Source organism: Amblyomma mixtum, chromosome 5 (assembly GCF_055824585.1).
Source record: "Amblyomma mixtum isolate Tamu chromosome 5, ASM5582458v1, whole genome shotgun sequence".
Taxonomy (NCBI): Eukaryota; Metazoa; Arthropoda; class Arachnida; order Ixodida; family Ixodidae; genus Amblyomma; species Amblyomma mixtum.
In genome coordinates this window covers 155,647,889-155,663,822 of record NC_143016.1, presented here as the reverse complement: position 1 = coordinate 155,663,822, position 15,934 = coordinate 155,647,889, and the positions used below count along the sequence as shown (strand labels likewise).

At 47.7% G+C, this 15,934-nt stretch overlaps 1 protein-coding gene and 1 pseudogene across 1 annotated transcript; one reads left to right on the top strand and one right to left on the bottom strand.

Annotated features, from left to right (window-relative positions):
* Window positions 1-2,136: 2,136 nt before the first annotated feature.
* LOC149344220 (uncharacterized) lies at window positions 2,137-3,337 on the top strand (annotated as a pseudogene).
* Window positions 3,338-8,739: 5,402 nt separating this feature from the next.
* On the bottom strand, window positions 8,740-15,934 carry LOC149344219 (uncharacterized). Its single transcript, XM_089542571.1, has 5 exons — window positions 15,807-15,934; window positions 13,715-13,776; window positions 10,164-10,253; window positions 9,179-9,205; window positions 8,740-8,901 (listed from the first exon to the last, which is right to left on the bottom strand). The coding sequence occupies exons 1-5, from the start codon at window positions 15,877-15,879 to the stop codon at window positions 8,842-8,844; spliced, it is 312 nt and encodes a 103-aa protein (XP_089398697.1). The 5' UTR covers window positions 15,880-15,934; the 3' UTR covers window positions 8,740-8,841.

The following is a 15,934-nucleotide window of genomic DNA, read 5'->3' as shown; positions in this document are numbered from 1 at the left end:
TAGCGTTACGTCGCAGGAAACCTAAAACACGACAGGCTTTGGCAGTAACGAAATGCACGTGACGATGCCAAGACATTGAACTTGTTAAATATACACCAAGATATTTAAATTCCAACACTGAAAGCAGTCTGCTATTATTTATGTTATAAGTGAAAATATGGGGAACCTTCTTTTTAGTGAAACACATATGTACAGATTTTTGTAAGTTAATATGCATAGTGCCGCTTCGTCCCACTCGCGCCTCAAACTGTTTTGCCGGGCGAAAGTTTTTGCAATTCGAGCATTTCGCTCTTGAGAGCCTAGACCGCATGCTCTGCTCCGCCGATACGTCCCCTTTTGTGGCCCTTTGAAAGCGTTGGTTTAGTCCGGAATACACAGGTCTTATATGCTGACTGTGGGTCTGACCATGGCTCGCCGACCATGTTCCCTAGAAGGCGAGGCTTTTAGCAATATTTAGAAAATAACGGTAACCACACCTGCCTAATCTTTCTCGTTTTAGCACGTAATAGACGATGATCCTGCTGACTTGTCACTGTGTGTACTTGAAAACCTTTTATAAGCAAAACGGTGGCTATAGAAACGTATTGCTGCCTCACTTCTGAATTTCAATGCTTTATATCGTGTTTCATGCCCGGTGTCATAAAAGAAGACATGGCTGACAAAAAAGTCACCTTGGAGCCAGAACGGAAGGCGATCAGAGCGCCGAACCAGAAGCGAACCGATGTGATATCATGGAGGCGAAGCTTAACGAATGTTGGTGCACCATTCCGTCTGCCCCTATAGTGCATGCTTTTTGCGCTTGCCCCGAAGTAGCGGTGGCGTCAACAGCGTTTTGTAATCTCTGAGCGGGCGTAGCAAGCGCCCGCCGCGAAGGAGCATACGCTCTGGCCTGCAGCTCGAGCTGGGCACGCGCAATCCTCGCGATGTGTGACCGCACCAAGGGCGTCGCTAACATTGCGCATTCAGTCTCTTGCAGAGCCATGGCACCATCCGTCCGCGCAGCGCGGGAACCGTTTTAAGCAGTGAGAACACTGAACTTGGCGCCGGAGTGACGTTGCACACGCATGGTAGTGTTTGGCCGAGGCGAGACCTTGCTCGCACCGAGGTTCTCTTTAGAATGCGCTGCATGAGGAATTTTGAAGCGAAAAGCTTCACTAGGCTAGTCAACACCGCGCTTCGCCGGAGGCGGAGGCCAGATTTGCTACTTCTGCGCGTGCGCGAAACCGAGCGACGTCACGCACGGTGCAGGTGGCGCCACCGCCGTGCACTCATGCGCATGTGCGCCGCTTCTCCTCCTGACCACCGATTGAATTTTCGCCGCAGCCGTGCGCAGTGCGCATTTGAAAGGAGAGGTATATAAGGCGCGCTTGCCTATAGAACAGGCGCCAGGGTTGCCGTTGGTGGCTACTTTGCGCCAAATTGGCTACTTTTCAACCCCGCGGGCGATGAAAATTTCACGCTGGCTCCTTGGCTACTTTCTGGCTACTTTGAACTTCTATTTTGGCGCATTTGCTAGCCATTTTTTTTTGCAATTGCATATACAATAGCAAGCAAGAACAGAAAAGAACAACTATTTCCAAGCTTTGCTGTCCTCATTGCTGTCCTGGTCGCCTTGATGCGCGCGCGCGTCCTCGACACATATATTCCTCCAACGAACTGGAGTCTCAAATACGCCAGGAGCAGAGAATTAGCGGTGCACTTGATCGCGCATCATGTTTTACTTTCTGGCACGCAGCGGCATTGTACAAGGACACTTGCGGCGAATGCTCTTTTCAACACTTGGCGCAAGAAGCACTGAAAATGTTGACCCTTCCAATTTCTAATGCTGATGCAGAGCGCGTGTTCTCTTGCGTGAACTTGACGAAAACAGAGATCCGTAACAAAATGAAGCTGGACTTGCTTATGGCGATTCTGCGAATAAAATTTGGGCTACGACTCCAAGAAGAAACAGCATCATCGTTTAACGTTCCTGCTGAGGGATTGAATAGAATGTGCCAAAATTACACCGGCAAGAACACTATCTACTCTAGATAAACTACGCGGACTGAACTTTTATTTATTTGCAACGTGCCTGATACTTGAAGGCCCAGCAAGAGGCCCAAAATTCCGTGCTCTTTATTTACTCTGTGTTTTTTGTGTTGATTCAAAATGATAATATTTATTGTTAACTAATAAAAGTTGCTTATAATAATGGTTCTTTTCTACTTGGCTACAAATTTGGCGCCAAGATCAGGTGGCGTGGCTACTTTTGGCTGCCTTTAGCTTCAGTTCTGGCTCTTTTTGAAAAATTCCCAACGGCAACCCTGACAGGCGCAGACACTCGCCATGAAAGGAGAAGCAACAGACGGACGGCACAGAAACACCGATCCGGAAGTGGCTCTCCGTCCGTCTCCGGAGACAGTCTCTCGCTTCCAGCGTGCGCGTTCGGCACCATGGCTCGTGCGAAGCACGTTGCCTAGGCCCGCCTAGGCCTCGTGCTTTGTGTCTTGCCATCCGAGCGCAGGTAAGTGAGGCTGTTGCCATGCCTCAGCATGCACAGCGACTGCGCCCGCAGACGTTTTTCGGCCGCGTGCCGCAGGGCATGTGCGGCGCAGATATTTGTAAAGAGTTAGTGAAACGCTTCTCGAAGTCTAAGCTGGGCGGCGTGCAAGACTTTGGGGCTGGCCGCTTTGAGGTCACCTTTAAGTCCAAGCCTGCCGTCCAGCGCTTTCTCGCGAAGCCTGTAATCGAGGTGCGAGGCACCGCGGTGCGATTCTCGTACCGCGGCACGCTGAGCACCGTGGTGTGAGTGTTTGGTTTTCCAGTTTACATCGAGGTAGCCGAGCTGAAAGAAGCCCTGGAGCAGTACGGACCAGTCGAGACCGTCGTCGCAGAGTACGTGCCTGGATTCGACGGCGTGCCAAACGGGACCAGGCGCGTACGGATGGAGATGAAGTCGGCGCTGCCCAACTTCCTGCAGGTGGCCGAGTTCACCGTGCAGTCGCACGTGTCTGCCGGCGCTTAGAGTTACTGTATATAGCATATACAGTAACTCTACCGGCGCTGTGGTTCTCGCGACCACGTGCAGGCGGCGTGCGACGTGCCTTTGTGCTCGCGCTGCGGTGTGTTTGGCCACGCCACGTGTGAGCAGCCTTGCCCCCAGTGTGGCGGCGACCACGCCGTCGCGAAGTGTGCGACGCACACGTTCGTGTCAGTAGCGAAGCGCGCGATGGTATCTGCCGCAGCCGCTGCTGCGTCGCGGGTTGTCATCGCGCCAGAGAAGGACTAGGACCCTGCCACGGACACCCCGGTCGAGGCCTCCAGTGGCCCCGCAGTTCCAGGAAGTAGCCAACACGAGGACGACGAGCCTGCTGAACCACGCGCGGCGGAACCGGTCACGGCGGAGGTGAGCGCGCCCCCGAGCCCGAAGGAGCGAGGGGGAGTTCACTCCCGTGCAGCGGCGGAAGCGCCGACGAAAGCAGCGAGCAGCCAGCCCACGACGGACGGACGGACGGACGGACTGGAGCGCCGCCTTTGAAACGGGGTGGTGGCAATTGCCACCATGCTCAGCCTTTCTTTCTTTATTATTTTTTTCTTTACTGTGTGTCTTTACCTACGGTTTCCTACAGTTCTAACCTTATGCCACATCTCTGCTTTTCAGCCACCAATCCTCCAATCGCTTTTTGCTAACTTCCATTGCAGATTTATTTACATGGCCATTGTTATCTTTAAACCCTAGGGCCTCAGGAAGAGTGACTGCGCCTGCATCGACATCCGGATGGATACCATCACATTTGAGTATGAGGTGTTCAATAGACGATATGCGAAATTGCTTGGCGGTCTGGCAACACCGCGCTCACAACTTCCGGTTTCCATCTTTGTTCGGTCGAGCTCGTCGAGCTGGTGCATCGTTTGCTGTGCGTGCTTTATTCTTGCGAGTGGAATTTCAACAGGCAAGCTTCAGCTGCTGCGTTGGTTGCACAGCTGATCTTTGACTGAATGTAGGTGCTTTCAATAAGCGCCAGCTTACTCCTACCGCGTCCTCAGCTTCGCTTGAAGTCTGGCGCTGATGATCACAATAATCGGCACTCGAAAGTGCGTTGGAAAGTCGAACCGTGATCGTGCACTGTTGTTGTTTTAATGCTCGCATTAAAGCACCAGCTCAAGCATCACGCATTATCATGGCTATTTTATTCCCAGATGGACGCGAATTCATCTGGTAGAGTAGCGAGCGGTTATTTTGTGCTGTGTGCGCACGTGTGTTGACAAACAGTGCGACCTTTCGTTCGCGCCGACGCCAGGAGCTTCGTGCATTGTAGTATAATCACACAAGAGCCTCGACCAGCTGCGTAATTCGATTCCTTTACTTTAATGTGCAATGCGCATCCGCGGTTTTCAACGTCACCGTTTGAGAGCCCGAAGTCGGTTGATTTTCGCCACAATTCGTTGAAACCGCGTCCTGCTTAAGACGCAGTCAGTCAGTCGACATTAACAAGAGTAAAGTAGGCATGCACATATCATTAAAAATATTGTTAGCAAACACGCAGCTTTATTTTTTTCAGATAAGCACTGAGCCATCGCGGCGGCTTGATTAGAGAAAGATGCTACAGCTGTAGGTACATGCACGGACTCGATACGCGGGTCAGCTGTGTGTGCAGGGGCGAAATTAGCATGTTCGGTTGCTGCCGAAACTTAATTAGTTTACTCCCAAACTTGGACAAATGGCTTTGTTGCGCAGCAAGTTGTTGGAGCTTGCCACAACGATAATAAAGTCTGATATCCTGAAGCGTTTTCAGAACATTGTTGCACGTACTTTCTAGCTTCGAAATGCGTCCCTCCTTCATAATAAAGTAGCTATATTATTCGCTTCTTTTTTTTTAGATTTTCGTCGCCGCAGATATCGAAGGTATAGAAATCCTCGAGAAATAAAGCAATCGCATCTCAGTTTTTATACGTACGGCGTATTGCTTCACAAACACTCCTTAGCGCGTATAACATATGCGTATGGTCCAGAGACTTTGCTCGCCCTTCTAAAACTAATTGAACACGGGAAAAACTTAACCGAACACGTAGCAAACTAAGCAGTAATCGGCATATGGTTCTTCAAGTGAACTTATTTCGCCACGGCACGAGCGATTGGCCCGCTCAAAAAAATGACCTTCTCTATTACGTTCTTCAAGTATGCGTCTATATATATTCACGCCCGACCGGAGAGTTGATAAATGCACGAAATCGGCTTCTAATTTTCATCAGAGACAAAAAAGGCTGTGGTCCTCCCTATCTTAATTTAAACGCAAATCACCTCGAAAGCTTTGTCAAAAATCAGCGCAGAAAGCGAAAGCTGCGCACTGATCCGCGTGCTGGCACACCTCGCATGGCGTTTTGTGTTACTAAAACGTTGGGACGGAGTAAAAAAAAAATTGAAAAGCGAAAAGCTGGAACGCACCTAGTTCTGGCACGCATCGTAGTGTCTTTTCACAGTGGAGAGGGTAGCGCAACACTGCATCGGCATTTTACTTTTCAAAAGAAGCGCAGCCGTTTCAACCCAACGCTGGGCAGCGGTTTCGTTTTCTGTACCGAACCAACATGGAGGACGAAGTTATCGGAGCGCCGAGAGATGGCGCTGCGCATTTCGCATTTCGCATTTCGCATATAGGCACTAGGGTTTAAAGATAACAATGGTCATGTAAATAAATCTGCAGTGGAAGTTAGCAAAAAGCGATTCGAGGGTTGATGGCTGAAAAGCAGAGGTGTGGCATAAGGTTAGAATTGTAGGAAAGCATTGGTAAAGATGATGGCGATTCTTAATGAAAATTACCAACACAGTAAACAAAAAAATAATAAAGAAAGAAAAGCTGAGCACGGCGGCAACTGCCACCACCCCGTTTCAAAGGGGGCGCTCCCATCCATCCATCCATCCATCCATTCATCCATCCATCCATTCATCCATCCATCCATCCATTCATCCATCCATCCATCCGTCCGTCCGTCCATCCGTCCGTCCGTCCGTCCGTCCGTCCGTCCGTCCGTCCGTCCGTTCGTCCGTTCGTCCGTTCGTCCGTTCGTCCGTTCGTCCATCCATTCCGTCCATCCGTCCGTCCGTTGCCGCTGAGAAGTCCGTTGCCGCTGAGAAGATCTATGAGAAGTCCGTCCGTCCGTCCGTCCATCCATCGTCTATTGTTTCCACAAATCTACCACGCACTTATGCACATGTGTCGTCTTTTTCGTTAAATTTCTTTTTGTAGCTGCGCGTTCTAAGACACCCTGACCTAGCTTCAAAAAGTAGGGCACTGCCTCTTGAGTTATCATAGAAAAATTCTTTCCTGATCTGCCTGATATGCCCTCAGCGTCATCTGAGGACAGCTCCGCGCACTGCCGTGCGCCCGCGAAACTCAAACGGTGCGACGCGCCGCGCGCTTTTTCTTTTGCAGGGGACGACTCCGAGCAGTCTGGAGACGAGGGGCGCTGGTGCGACTTGTGCAGTGCGGTGACCAACTGCGACTGCAGCTTCCTGAGCGACGCCACGTACAGCTCGGACTAGATGAAGACGAGGTAAGCGGGGCAGCCGCCCCGCGACCGTGACCGCCTTCCTGCCGCATCATGGCCCTTGGCCGGGTAGGACCTTCACCTCAAAACAAAAAACTGTCCCCCCCCACTTGTGCAGGGGGACTGTGCCTTGCCGGGGGTGTCGGCTGGATGATGATGAGTTGATGGGTTGTGTGACCCTGGGGAGAGGCACTTTCGGGTGTCAATCCTCCTTCTCATCTGACAACGGCAAGTGGTAGCTTGGGAGTTGGCTGATAAGCAGCGAGAGCTTTTCGCTTCGAGATATCCAGACTTGACCTCTGCTAAGCAACTGCATATTTGTTTCCTTTGCGCTCCTCTTTTGTGCATTAGCGAGAAGGCACCGATCGTACTGCGCACCTCGTATTTGGTATTACCTGGGACATCTTCCGAAGCTCCATCTGCTTCGTGGTGCATCATCACGTGAGGCATGGAACCTGAGCGCGCTTTTGCACTTTATCTCGCTGCCGAGGCAGGTATCGGACGTCCGATACAGAAGTCGTAAGATCTATGCGACTGTCATCGCGGACGCGGTGACAAGCGACGGCTTCATAAAAATTCAGTCGCACGCCCGTGTAGTGGAGCAAAAGCATCAGCTGCAAGAGCAACCTGACGAGGAGAGCTAGCGGACCCAAGATTAGAGAATGGGGTGAGTGTCAAGTAGTGTGGCCCGCGCAGTGGAAGTGGAAGCTGCCGGTCGTAAAATCTAGACAAAAAACTACAGTGTCACTAGGGCGTTTGAATGTCTGTTCAACGCCAATTCGTTCGGCACGTCTTGGGTCAGCGACAGACTTTCAGGGGTGGCGTAAATTTCTTTGGTGGTTGTGCGTATTGGAATAATCTTGTTTACCACTTGAGTAACATCGTATAAGCAGAGAGCTAAGCAACGAACTAGCTCTGAACGTATTAGAGAAACTCTTCTCGATACTCTTCACAAAGAATTTGCAGATTTTCATTTTTTCATTTTATGATTTTCATGTTATGAAAATCTGGAAACGTGGAAAATCTGGGCCGGGTACTTTATTTTCTACCCACACTATCCTCTTTATATGCAATCAAATAAGCATGTTCTTCCTGTGAATAAGGCAATCCAATTGCGAAAGCGGAAAATTTTACATGAAGCAGAAAAGAGTGCACGCGTCAGAAATTGCCACCTATTGCGCGCGCGCCCTTCTCTCACATATCTGTGCCGGCAAGGCTAAGATGGCACACTACGTTCACCCTTAGTGGGACTGGAGGGGAATGCTCGACTGAGCTTCCACCGTATATATTCCAGTGGTATATTGGGGTATATTCTGGGAATTATGGGGGTTATTCTTGTAGTAACGCTCCAAGGGGCTAGAAGCAGTTGTCGCTCTCTAGCACCAACGTGCCAGCCCTAGCAGTCAGAGCTGTGACCCCCAACCCGCGGTGCGGTGAGTCGCAACCACGGCGGGTTCGGGCCAGAGGGGACAAACACGAGTATGCTACTCGGAGGAGCGTTTATTGCTCCAGAGCAATACAATGCAGCAGCAACAATACAACCGCCGTAACGAGGGAGAGTGTTCCGCTCGCGTACGGGGGTGAAAAACACAAAGGAAAGAACGCACGCAAAAATGTGGGGGAAGAAGGTTCCGCTCACCTCGCGTGGTTCCTCGCTCACGGCCCGCGGTGGTCAAGTCACACACGGTGGCCGGGCGATAAGGGCAGCGGTCTCCGTGGCAGATCTCTGATCCATGCGTGTGCACGGCTCCCGCCAGAAGACCAGCGAGCCTCGGGAGAAACGCGTCTCCTCCCGGGCTGTGGAGAGGAGGTCTCTCCGTTGTAAGAGAGGAAAGAGGGAAAGTCTCCGCGGCGGCGTCGCGGCGGGGAGCGAAAGGAAGCGGGGGTGGCGTGAGTGCCCTCCCTCGCAAAACCTCCCGAACGGCGCGCGCATAGCATCGCGTGATAATTACGCGCGGCCGTTACAATGGGGCAGGGGATTAATGTTTATCCCCACAGAATGTAGGGTCCTGCACTCTCTCAAGTGTGCGGGCGCTACATTCCTGGTCTGGGCATTAATACATACATATATACCCAGCGGTGCAGCTGCAAGCCACTGTAATTTCAGTAAAAAACATGCGTATGCGCACGTGAAGGCGCTGTATGTGTGCATCTGCAGAAAGCTGTTTGCAGCTGTTGGCAAGGCCTACAAATATTTTCTTGAACGAATGCGAAAATCGTTGAAAGGACAGCTTTTATTTAATCGTGATTTCTAAAACTACTCTTGTTGTGTTCCCAACATTGCATTGCAGACGTCGCTGGTCGTCTACGACCACTTCAACTCTGGGCAGCCCTGCACTCCCTGTAGGCCGTCCTGACAGCATCCGCCAGCTCGGGCTGAAACCAAGAAAACGCAAATATATGAAAAATAAATCGCATAAACAGGCAGTCTCTTGTTTCTCACGGGCAGTCTCTGGTTTAAAACTTCCGACACTGATTTGTTTTGTTTTTTTTCGCCACGTATGAACCTTTGCAGACAGGATAATAGTGCAGATATCACTCAGGATATAGTTTCTGCACGCAAGGGGATGCAGGCAAGTAGTGAAGTGACAGCTCTGCTTAAGAGCAGCAGGAAGCATTTTCCAAGCAACAAAAGTTATAAAAATGTACTCACGGAGAGAACTGCTGACACCGCCGCGCTCTAGGAAAGAAAAGAAAGAATAATTCGTGAGGTTCTTATACGGATATTTTGTTGCATATACATTATTCCCTACAGTTTCACTGGCAAAACAAATACTGTTTTCATCGTTCAAACATGACGTTCTATTCGCACCATCTCATGAACAAGATATATATGCCCACTTTTCATGATTTTTTTGAACACAGAACACTGTATGCGCGGTGAAAAAGAATTTCTGAATCTACCGTGGTTTTCTCAAGAAAAGTTATTGACTTCAGGATTTCTTATGCTCGAGGCTGTTTACACATTTTGATGCGTTTGAACGTCTTAGCTTTCCATTCAGATAATTCGCGACACGTATTGAGTGTTTTTTATTTAATTAATCTCGGCCGCCGCGGTGGCTCAGCGGTTATGGTGCTCGGCTGCTGACCCGCAAGACGCGGGTTCGATCCCGGCCGCGGCGGCTGGAATTTCTTTGGAGGAGAAATTCTAGAGGCCCGTGTACTGTGCGATGTCAGTGCACGTTAAAGAACCCCAGGTGGTCGAAATTTCCGGAGCCCTCCACTACGGCGTCTCTCATAGCCTCAGTCGCTTTGGGACGTTAAACCCCATAAACCAAACCAAACCAATTAATCTCGGTCGCAAACATACGTATCACATAAAAAGGGTGTGCTGATCTCCCTAGAGTAGAATATTGCTACCATATTAGATACCTCCATTCTATTTCTGCGGCCTTCAGAATCTGCAGCACTGGAAAACTTACGGGCGAAACGCTTCTCGAAATGTACCGTAGACTTATCAACCAATGTCATATGCCTCCCAACATCTATAACAGGTAGGCAATCTTCCCACTCGCAATAAGCACGTCCTTAATATTTTGACTGCTTTAGCGATGGAAGTGAATATCTAGCTAAAAATTCACGAACGAAATTAACCGAACGGAGATATTTCCAAACACTATAAAAAACGGTGCACTCACAAAGTCCACGTCGGCATCACACTGCTTCTTGAGGAGCTCGACCACGTTGCCCCCCTGGCCGCGGATGAATTCTCTTGCCTTTCCCTGCAGCTGCGAAGGAAATCATCACCATCAACAATGCCATCCTAACTACGTCCACTGCATGAAAGCCTCTCCCTTATTCATTCAATTAACCCATCTTGTGCCAGCTGTGGCCACGTTATTCCGACAAAATTCCCAATCTCAATGGCACACCTGGCTTTGTGCCTCCCCTGGTATTTTTTCTTCTTTTGCAATTCATTCCTTATCGTCAGGAGCCATCAGGGATCTTGCCTTTGCTTTACATATCCTGCCCATGCCAAATTCATCTTGATTTCACTAGGCTATTGTTAACTCGCATTTGTTGACCGGCATATTCTGCTCTCTACTACCTCTAACCGTCACTGTATAATTTTTCTTTCCACGGCTAACTACTGTGTGCTCAACCTAATTGCAAGCATTTTTCTAAGCCTCTGCCTTTCCTTCCCGCAGCTGAGTACTGTCAAGATACAACTATTGAATACTTTCTTCTTAGAGGCGTAATGCTCAGTTCGTATTGATGAGCTGACTGTCCCTGTTAAATGCACATCACTCCAGTCTTATTCTCCCAGTAATTTCAACCTCTTGGATTAGTCAGACGTTGGTGCTCTCTCTAGCTAGAAGTGTTCCCAAACAACTTCCAGTCCTTCGCTACCTATCGTAAACACTTGGGCGCTTCTCAAAACTAAACATAATGTATATTTCATGGTGTTGATTATTAGACCCAACGCACTTTTTTGTGTGTCTAAGTCACGGATCACGCTTTCTAGTCCGTCTGCTGGTTTACTTAGCAAAGCAATGCCATTAGTATATCAGAAATTACTAATTTATTCTTCCTTAACTCTTATCCCTAACTACTCCCAATGCTGTTCTCTGAATACCTCCTATTAACACGTTGTGAATAATATAGCAGAGATTATGTCTGCCTGCTTGGTACCCTTTTAAGAGCGTCAGATCTGACTGCTTACGTTTTTCAAGGACGCCTCTGTCTTCCATGAATGTCAAATTGACCAAAACATTTACCACGTGACCACACTACATCACATAGCAACAGCGATACCTATACTTTCAATCCGTTATATACAGGGTGTTTCACCTAAGACTTTCTGCAATTTTTAAAAATAAGCTATTTGAATTAGATGCGCGCTTCTTCTGGCATAGCATTGTCAGTGGTGTAGTACCTCTTAACGCAGCTAAGACATGCTAACTAGCAGGCTTGTTAACCAATATTTAATAGTTAACTTTTAACTATTAACGTTGGGCTAATTAATTATTTAGAGGCATGCAGCCCACCGTAAGTAATGTCCATATCCGTTTTTAGAATTTCGAGAACGCGGTTACCCTCGGCGCTGTGGCCCAACAAATTTCGCCTACATCGCGCCAAAATACATGCGGTTTGAGAAGCTTGCAGGCAAAGCAACCTCTCCAGTGAACCTAACTCGTCGAAATAGCCAAAATTTGTTGGGCCACAGCGCCGAGGATAATCGCGTTCTCGAAATTCTACAAACAGATATGGACATTACTTACGGTGGGCTACATGCCTCTCAATAATTAAGGAGCGCAACGGTAATAGTTTAAAAGTTAACTATTAAATATTGGTTAACAAGCCTGCTAGTTAGCGCGTCTTAGCTGCATTATGATGTACTACACCACTGACAATGCTATGCCAGAAAAAGCGCGCATCTAATTCAAATAGCTTAGTTTTAAAAATTGCAGAAAGTCTTAGGTGAAACACCCTGTATAGTGGCCATCGAAGTGGCAGCCCCCGGAACCCCAAGTTGCATAAAATTTTGGGGCCACCCGTTTGATGCACAATGTTCCAAGTCTTGTCAAATGAATTTGCATGTTCCTGGGGATAAAATTACTCATTGAGATGAAGTTCACAGTATGTGTGGGATTCATACCCGCGACCTTTCCGCCCCAAAACCTTGTACTCAGATGGCCTTCAACGGCCATTACGGCCGAACCGTCTGCTGCAGGGGCTGCGGATGGTGTCAAACGATTCGTCGTTTTGGAGTGCCCACATTTATTAAATATATTAACTCATATAAAGAGTAAATATGCCTACCATAGAGAAGGTGGCTGTAAATTGCAAAATTATAGTGCAAAATACAAGTGGTAGACGGCGCTGCTTGGGTCTTGGAAGGAATTTTTCCGAGAAGGAAACATCCACCAATGTTTCGATTTGGTCTTCCCCACGTTTGCTGACCACTCCGATGTAAGCACTTGAAGCTACCTTAGCTCACACTCTTAAGTCGAGCACTGAGGCAGTGCTGGCGGAGAATTTTTTTATTGCGATTTTAATGCTCTCTCTGTGGACGACTATGGCGGCCTTACAACCGCTTAAGACCTTTATCAGTACCTTAATCCATCTTCTATATACTCTGGTTCAGCATTGCATGCATGATTGCTGAAGTTTCGACGGAGTCATGATTTCACCTAATCCATGATGGCTATACGTAGGGGTTGGTAAAACTAGGCGCATTTCTGTTTCATGTGATTGATGGCCTAAAATATTATATGTAGGGGAGTAAGTAGCCTTTCTGAAAGCCAGCCTAGTTTTTTGGCTGACCGATATCTCAGGTTCTTCTTCCCTACCTTAGCATTGAAGTCGGCCATAAGTACAGTAAACTGCGTTTTCATTCACTCATCGCCGATAGAAGGATTCGAGGTCTCTATAGCACCATTCGGTTATATTTTGATTATGACTGGATGTAGGTGAGTAGGGCCGTGCACCTTTCATCCTGCACTTATTGCAAGGCCTAATTACGATAAATGCCACGCTCTCGTTAGTGCTATAAAATTCCTCTCTGTGGCCAGCTACATCCCTATTGATTACGAATCCCACACCCGTTGTTGTGCTTCCACTAGAACATAACAGCATAGTAGGTTCCAGCAATTCTTCAGTGGACATGAACCTTAACTTCTAAATATACCCATTTCATATCCGCCAGTTCCACCAATAGCACTACTAGGCTAGCCTCACTGATAAGGTTTATAGCCTGCAACGCCACAGACTTCAATTTACAGGGGCAGTCTGCCCGGACCCTGAGATTCTAGCACCCTCTGCTGTGTGAGAGGCCGCACCGACGCGTAGATCACTTCCGCCGCTGCCGCTGCGGACTGAGGTCCGCGGTATGACTAGTGCGTTCATATAGGAGGTGGTGGCTGAGTACTACATATTGTTGGCCAAATACTGTTCTGTTGCGAGGCGTCGTCGTGGCTCTTTTTGCCGGCTTCGGGCCGCACATCAGGCCTAGAAGTTCAATTACATCTATACTCGAGATATTTTTTTAATCGGGTAGAAAAGTACGGGGCACCAGGATTCAGACCATGGTCGGCGGATGATTAGCCACTAGGTAATTGCTACGAAGAAAACAAAGTCTAACAAAACTTCGGAGCACATGTCAGTACAGAAAGAAATAAGATTACGCATTATTTTTCCACAGTGAGATCCGAATACAGAAAACGAAGAGTAGAGAGCTGACTCGTACCCGTGAGTCAACACGTTCTCCCATGCACTTCACAATAGCCTGGATCTGGTCGTCCTTCAGACCTGAAAAGCGAAGAAAAGTGCAGGTTACATATATTACGTGATGACATCCCTTTATGCAAGAACTGAATTGCGGTGAGATGAGGTCCCCTGCAAACTGGGTTCCTATGCTGCTGCGATAGATAGCTGCCAATGTTTGCGTGTGTAATCCTGAAAACAAATGCTACAAAGTGGCTCTGCTCTAAATGCGGTTTAATTGGAAAATATTTAAATGAAACCAAGGTGCGGAGAAAAGCTGTGAGTGCTAATGAATACTGAGAAAAAGCACGCGATGATTTTAATCAAGATTCTTTTTCGCGAAAAAAGTGTGAGAAGTTGGTGTGTCAAGGTTTCGGCAAGTTGCCTGGAAACCACCAGAAATAAGAACGTCTTCGCAGGCGCGCGAGGAGAATAAATGCCTCGTTAGCTTAGTGGTGAGAAACAGCCCAGGAATAAACGAAGGCTCACTGAGGCAACTTGTCTCTTCTTTAAATAAGAGGGATAACGAAGAACAGTGCACTGTTGATTTTGCCACTCGAAAACTTATCGGCGTGCAACGCTTTTACTCAACCTAAAAGCACGGAGCGCGTGTATTTCTGAGTTTAATTTTTTTTTTCAGAACTTGTTTAGCTCATTAATGCACTGGTGACGAAACAAGTGATATCTTTTTGATAGCTAACTTTCAACTGCCAAAGGAATAGTAGCTAAATGTACAAAAAGCCAAACGCAGGTGCCGAAAGCAAAAAGCCCTGACTGCCATCTCAGGTTACGCAAAGTGTGCTATGCAGTGTTCATGAATATTCTCACCGGTATTTGCATCAAGAAAAATTATCCTAACGTATACACTATGTGTCTGCCCCCTGTCTTCCTTTAATGGCCGCATACTCCATGATATTGGAATAAATTTCAATTGAAAAGCTCTAAATTCATGTGTTTAAACTATTATATTTACCAATAATTTTTATCTGCTCACGAGATCACCGAGCGCAATATAAAGCGATATATATAATAAGAGGTCATTTGGAGGGTTAGTGAGCTTTCATCCACTTTCGCAGCGTCAGAGCTCTTTGAAGACTCCTTACCAGAAGTTTTGACACAAAACTTTCCGATTCCCGTCCATCATTTTTTTCTATTAGGAAGCTCTAACCTTCGTCTACGCTGAGGCATCAGCATGCGGAGTCATTAGAAAATTTTAAGGCGCTCTCTATAGAGTGGAGTACATTATGAGCTCGCAGCTTTTTTTTTTAGACCGTGTTCTACTTAACCCTGATCTCAATGTTTTGGGCGAATTTTGCACCCTTTGTGTATCACATCGGGTGATTTTTTAAGCCGACTAGCTATCGCAGCAAATAATATTTCAGAGAACAGCTTGGTGCCACATCCTCCGCCATTTTTCTTCTGGCATATTTCGCCGCCGGCACTGATGTCTCTTTTTCCTCAGTTTACCGGGTCACATGCATCTTCGAAATTCAAAATGCTTTTACGCTCCCTACAGTGCTAATTTCATAAATCCTGGCGTTTGAATATTCCAGTTGCCCACTCTTTTGAGAGTTGCTAACAAATTTGGTGCATGCTTGTAAAAAGTTAACCGTTGGTGTTTCCAATTGGGAAAGTAACGAATTTGGTTTAATGAGGCCTAAGTACGCGCGTAAAGTGGGAAAATGTCATTTCTGAATCCAAATAAGAGATTAGGCCTCAATGGGCCAACGGGTGTTAAGTTTTTAGCTTCACTTTGCATTCACTTTGTGGACATAATCAGTGGTTGGTATGTCTATAGAAGAGGCTTCATAAATTAAGCGCCATGCTTCGTAGTGCACATGCTAGGCGGGTAGGAATAAGCCATTTTTTTAATAAGCCGATGAACACAAGCAGACGGAAGGGATTGGTTGGATGGCTGGCCTGTCAGAAGAAACGCGGCCTTAAACTTGCGCTGTGATCAGCAGGGCCCAAAGCTGGTTTCAAATTTCTTCGGTAAAAAAATACACTCCTCGCTAATATCTAACAGGAGGGCCCTAAATGTCTGAAAATAGGGGGAATAATTTCAGTTCTCTTACCGCATAGTTCATGGGCGCCCTTGACGACGAAGGCTCCAGCCACGATGAGTGCACACACGAACAGCACCTTCATTCTGGACTGGTTGAATCTCTACGAGAGAGCAACGAGAGAAGGACAAGGACTCCGA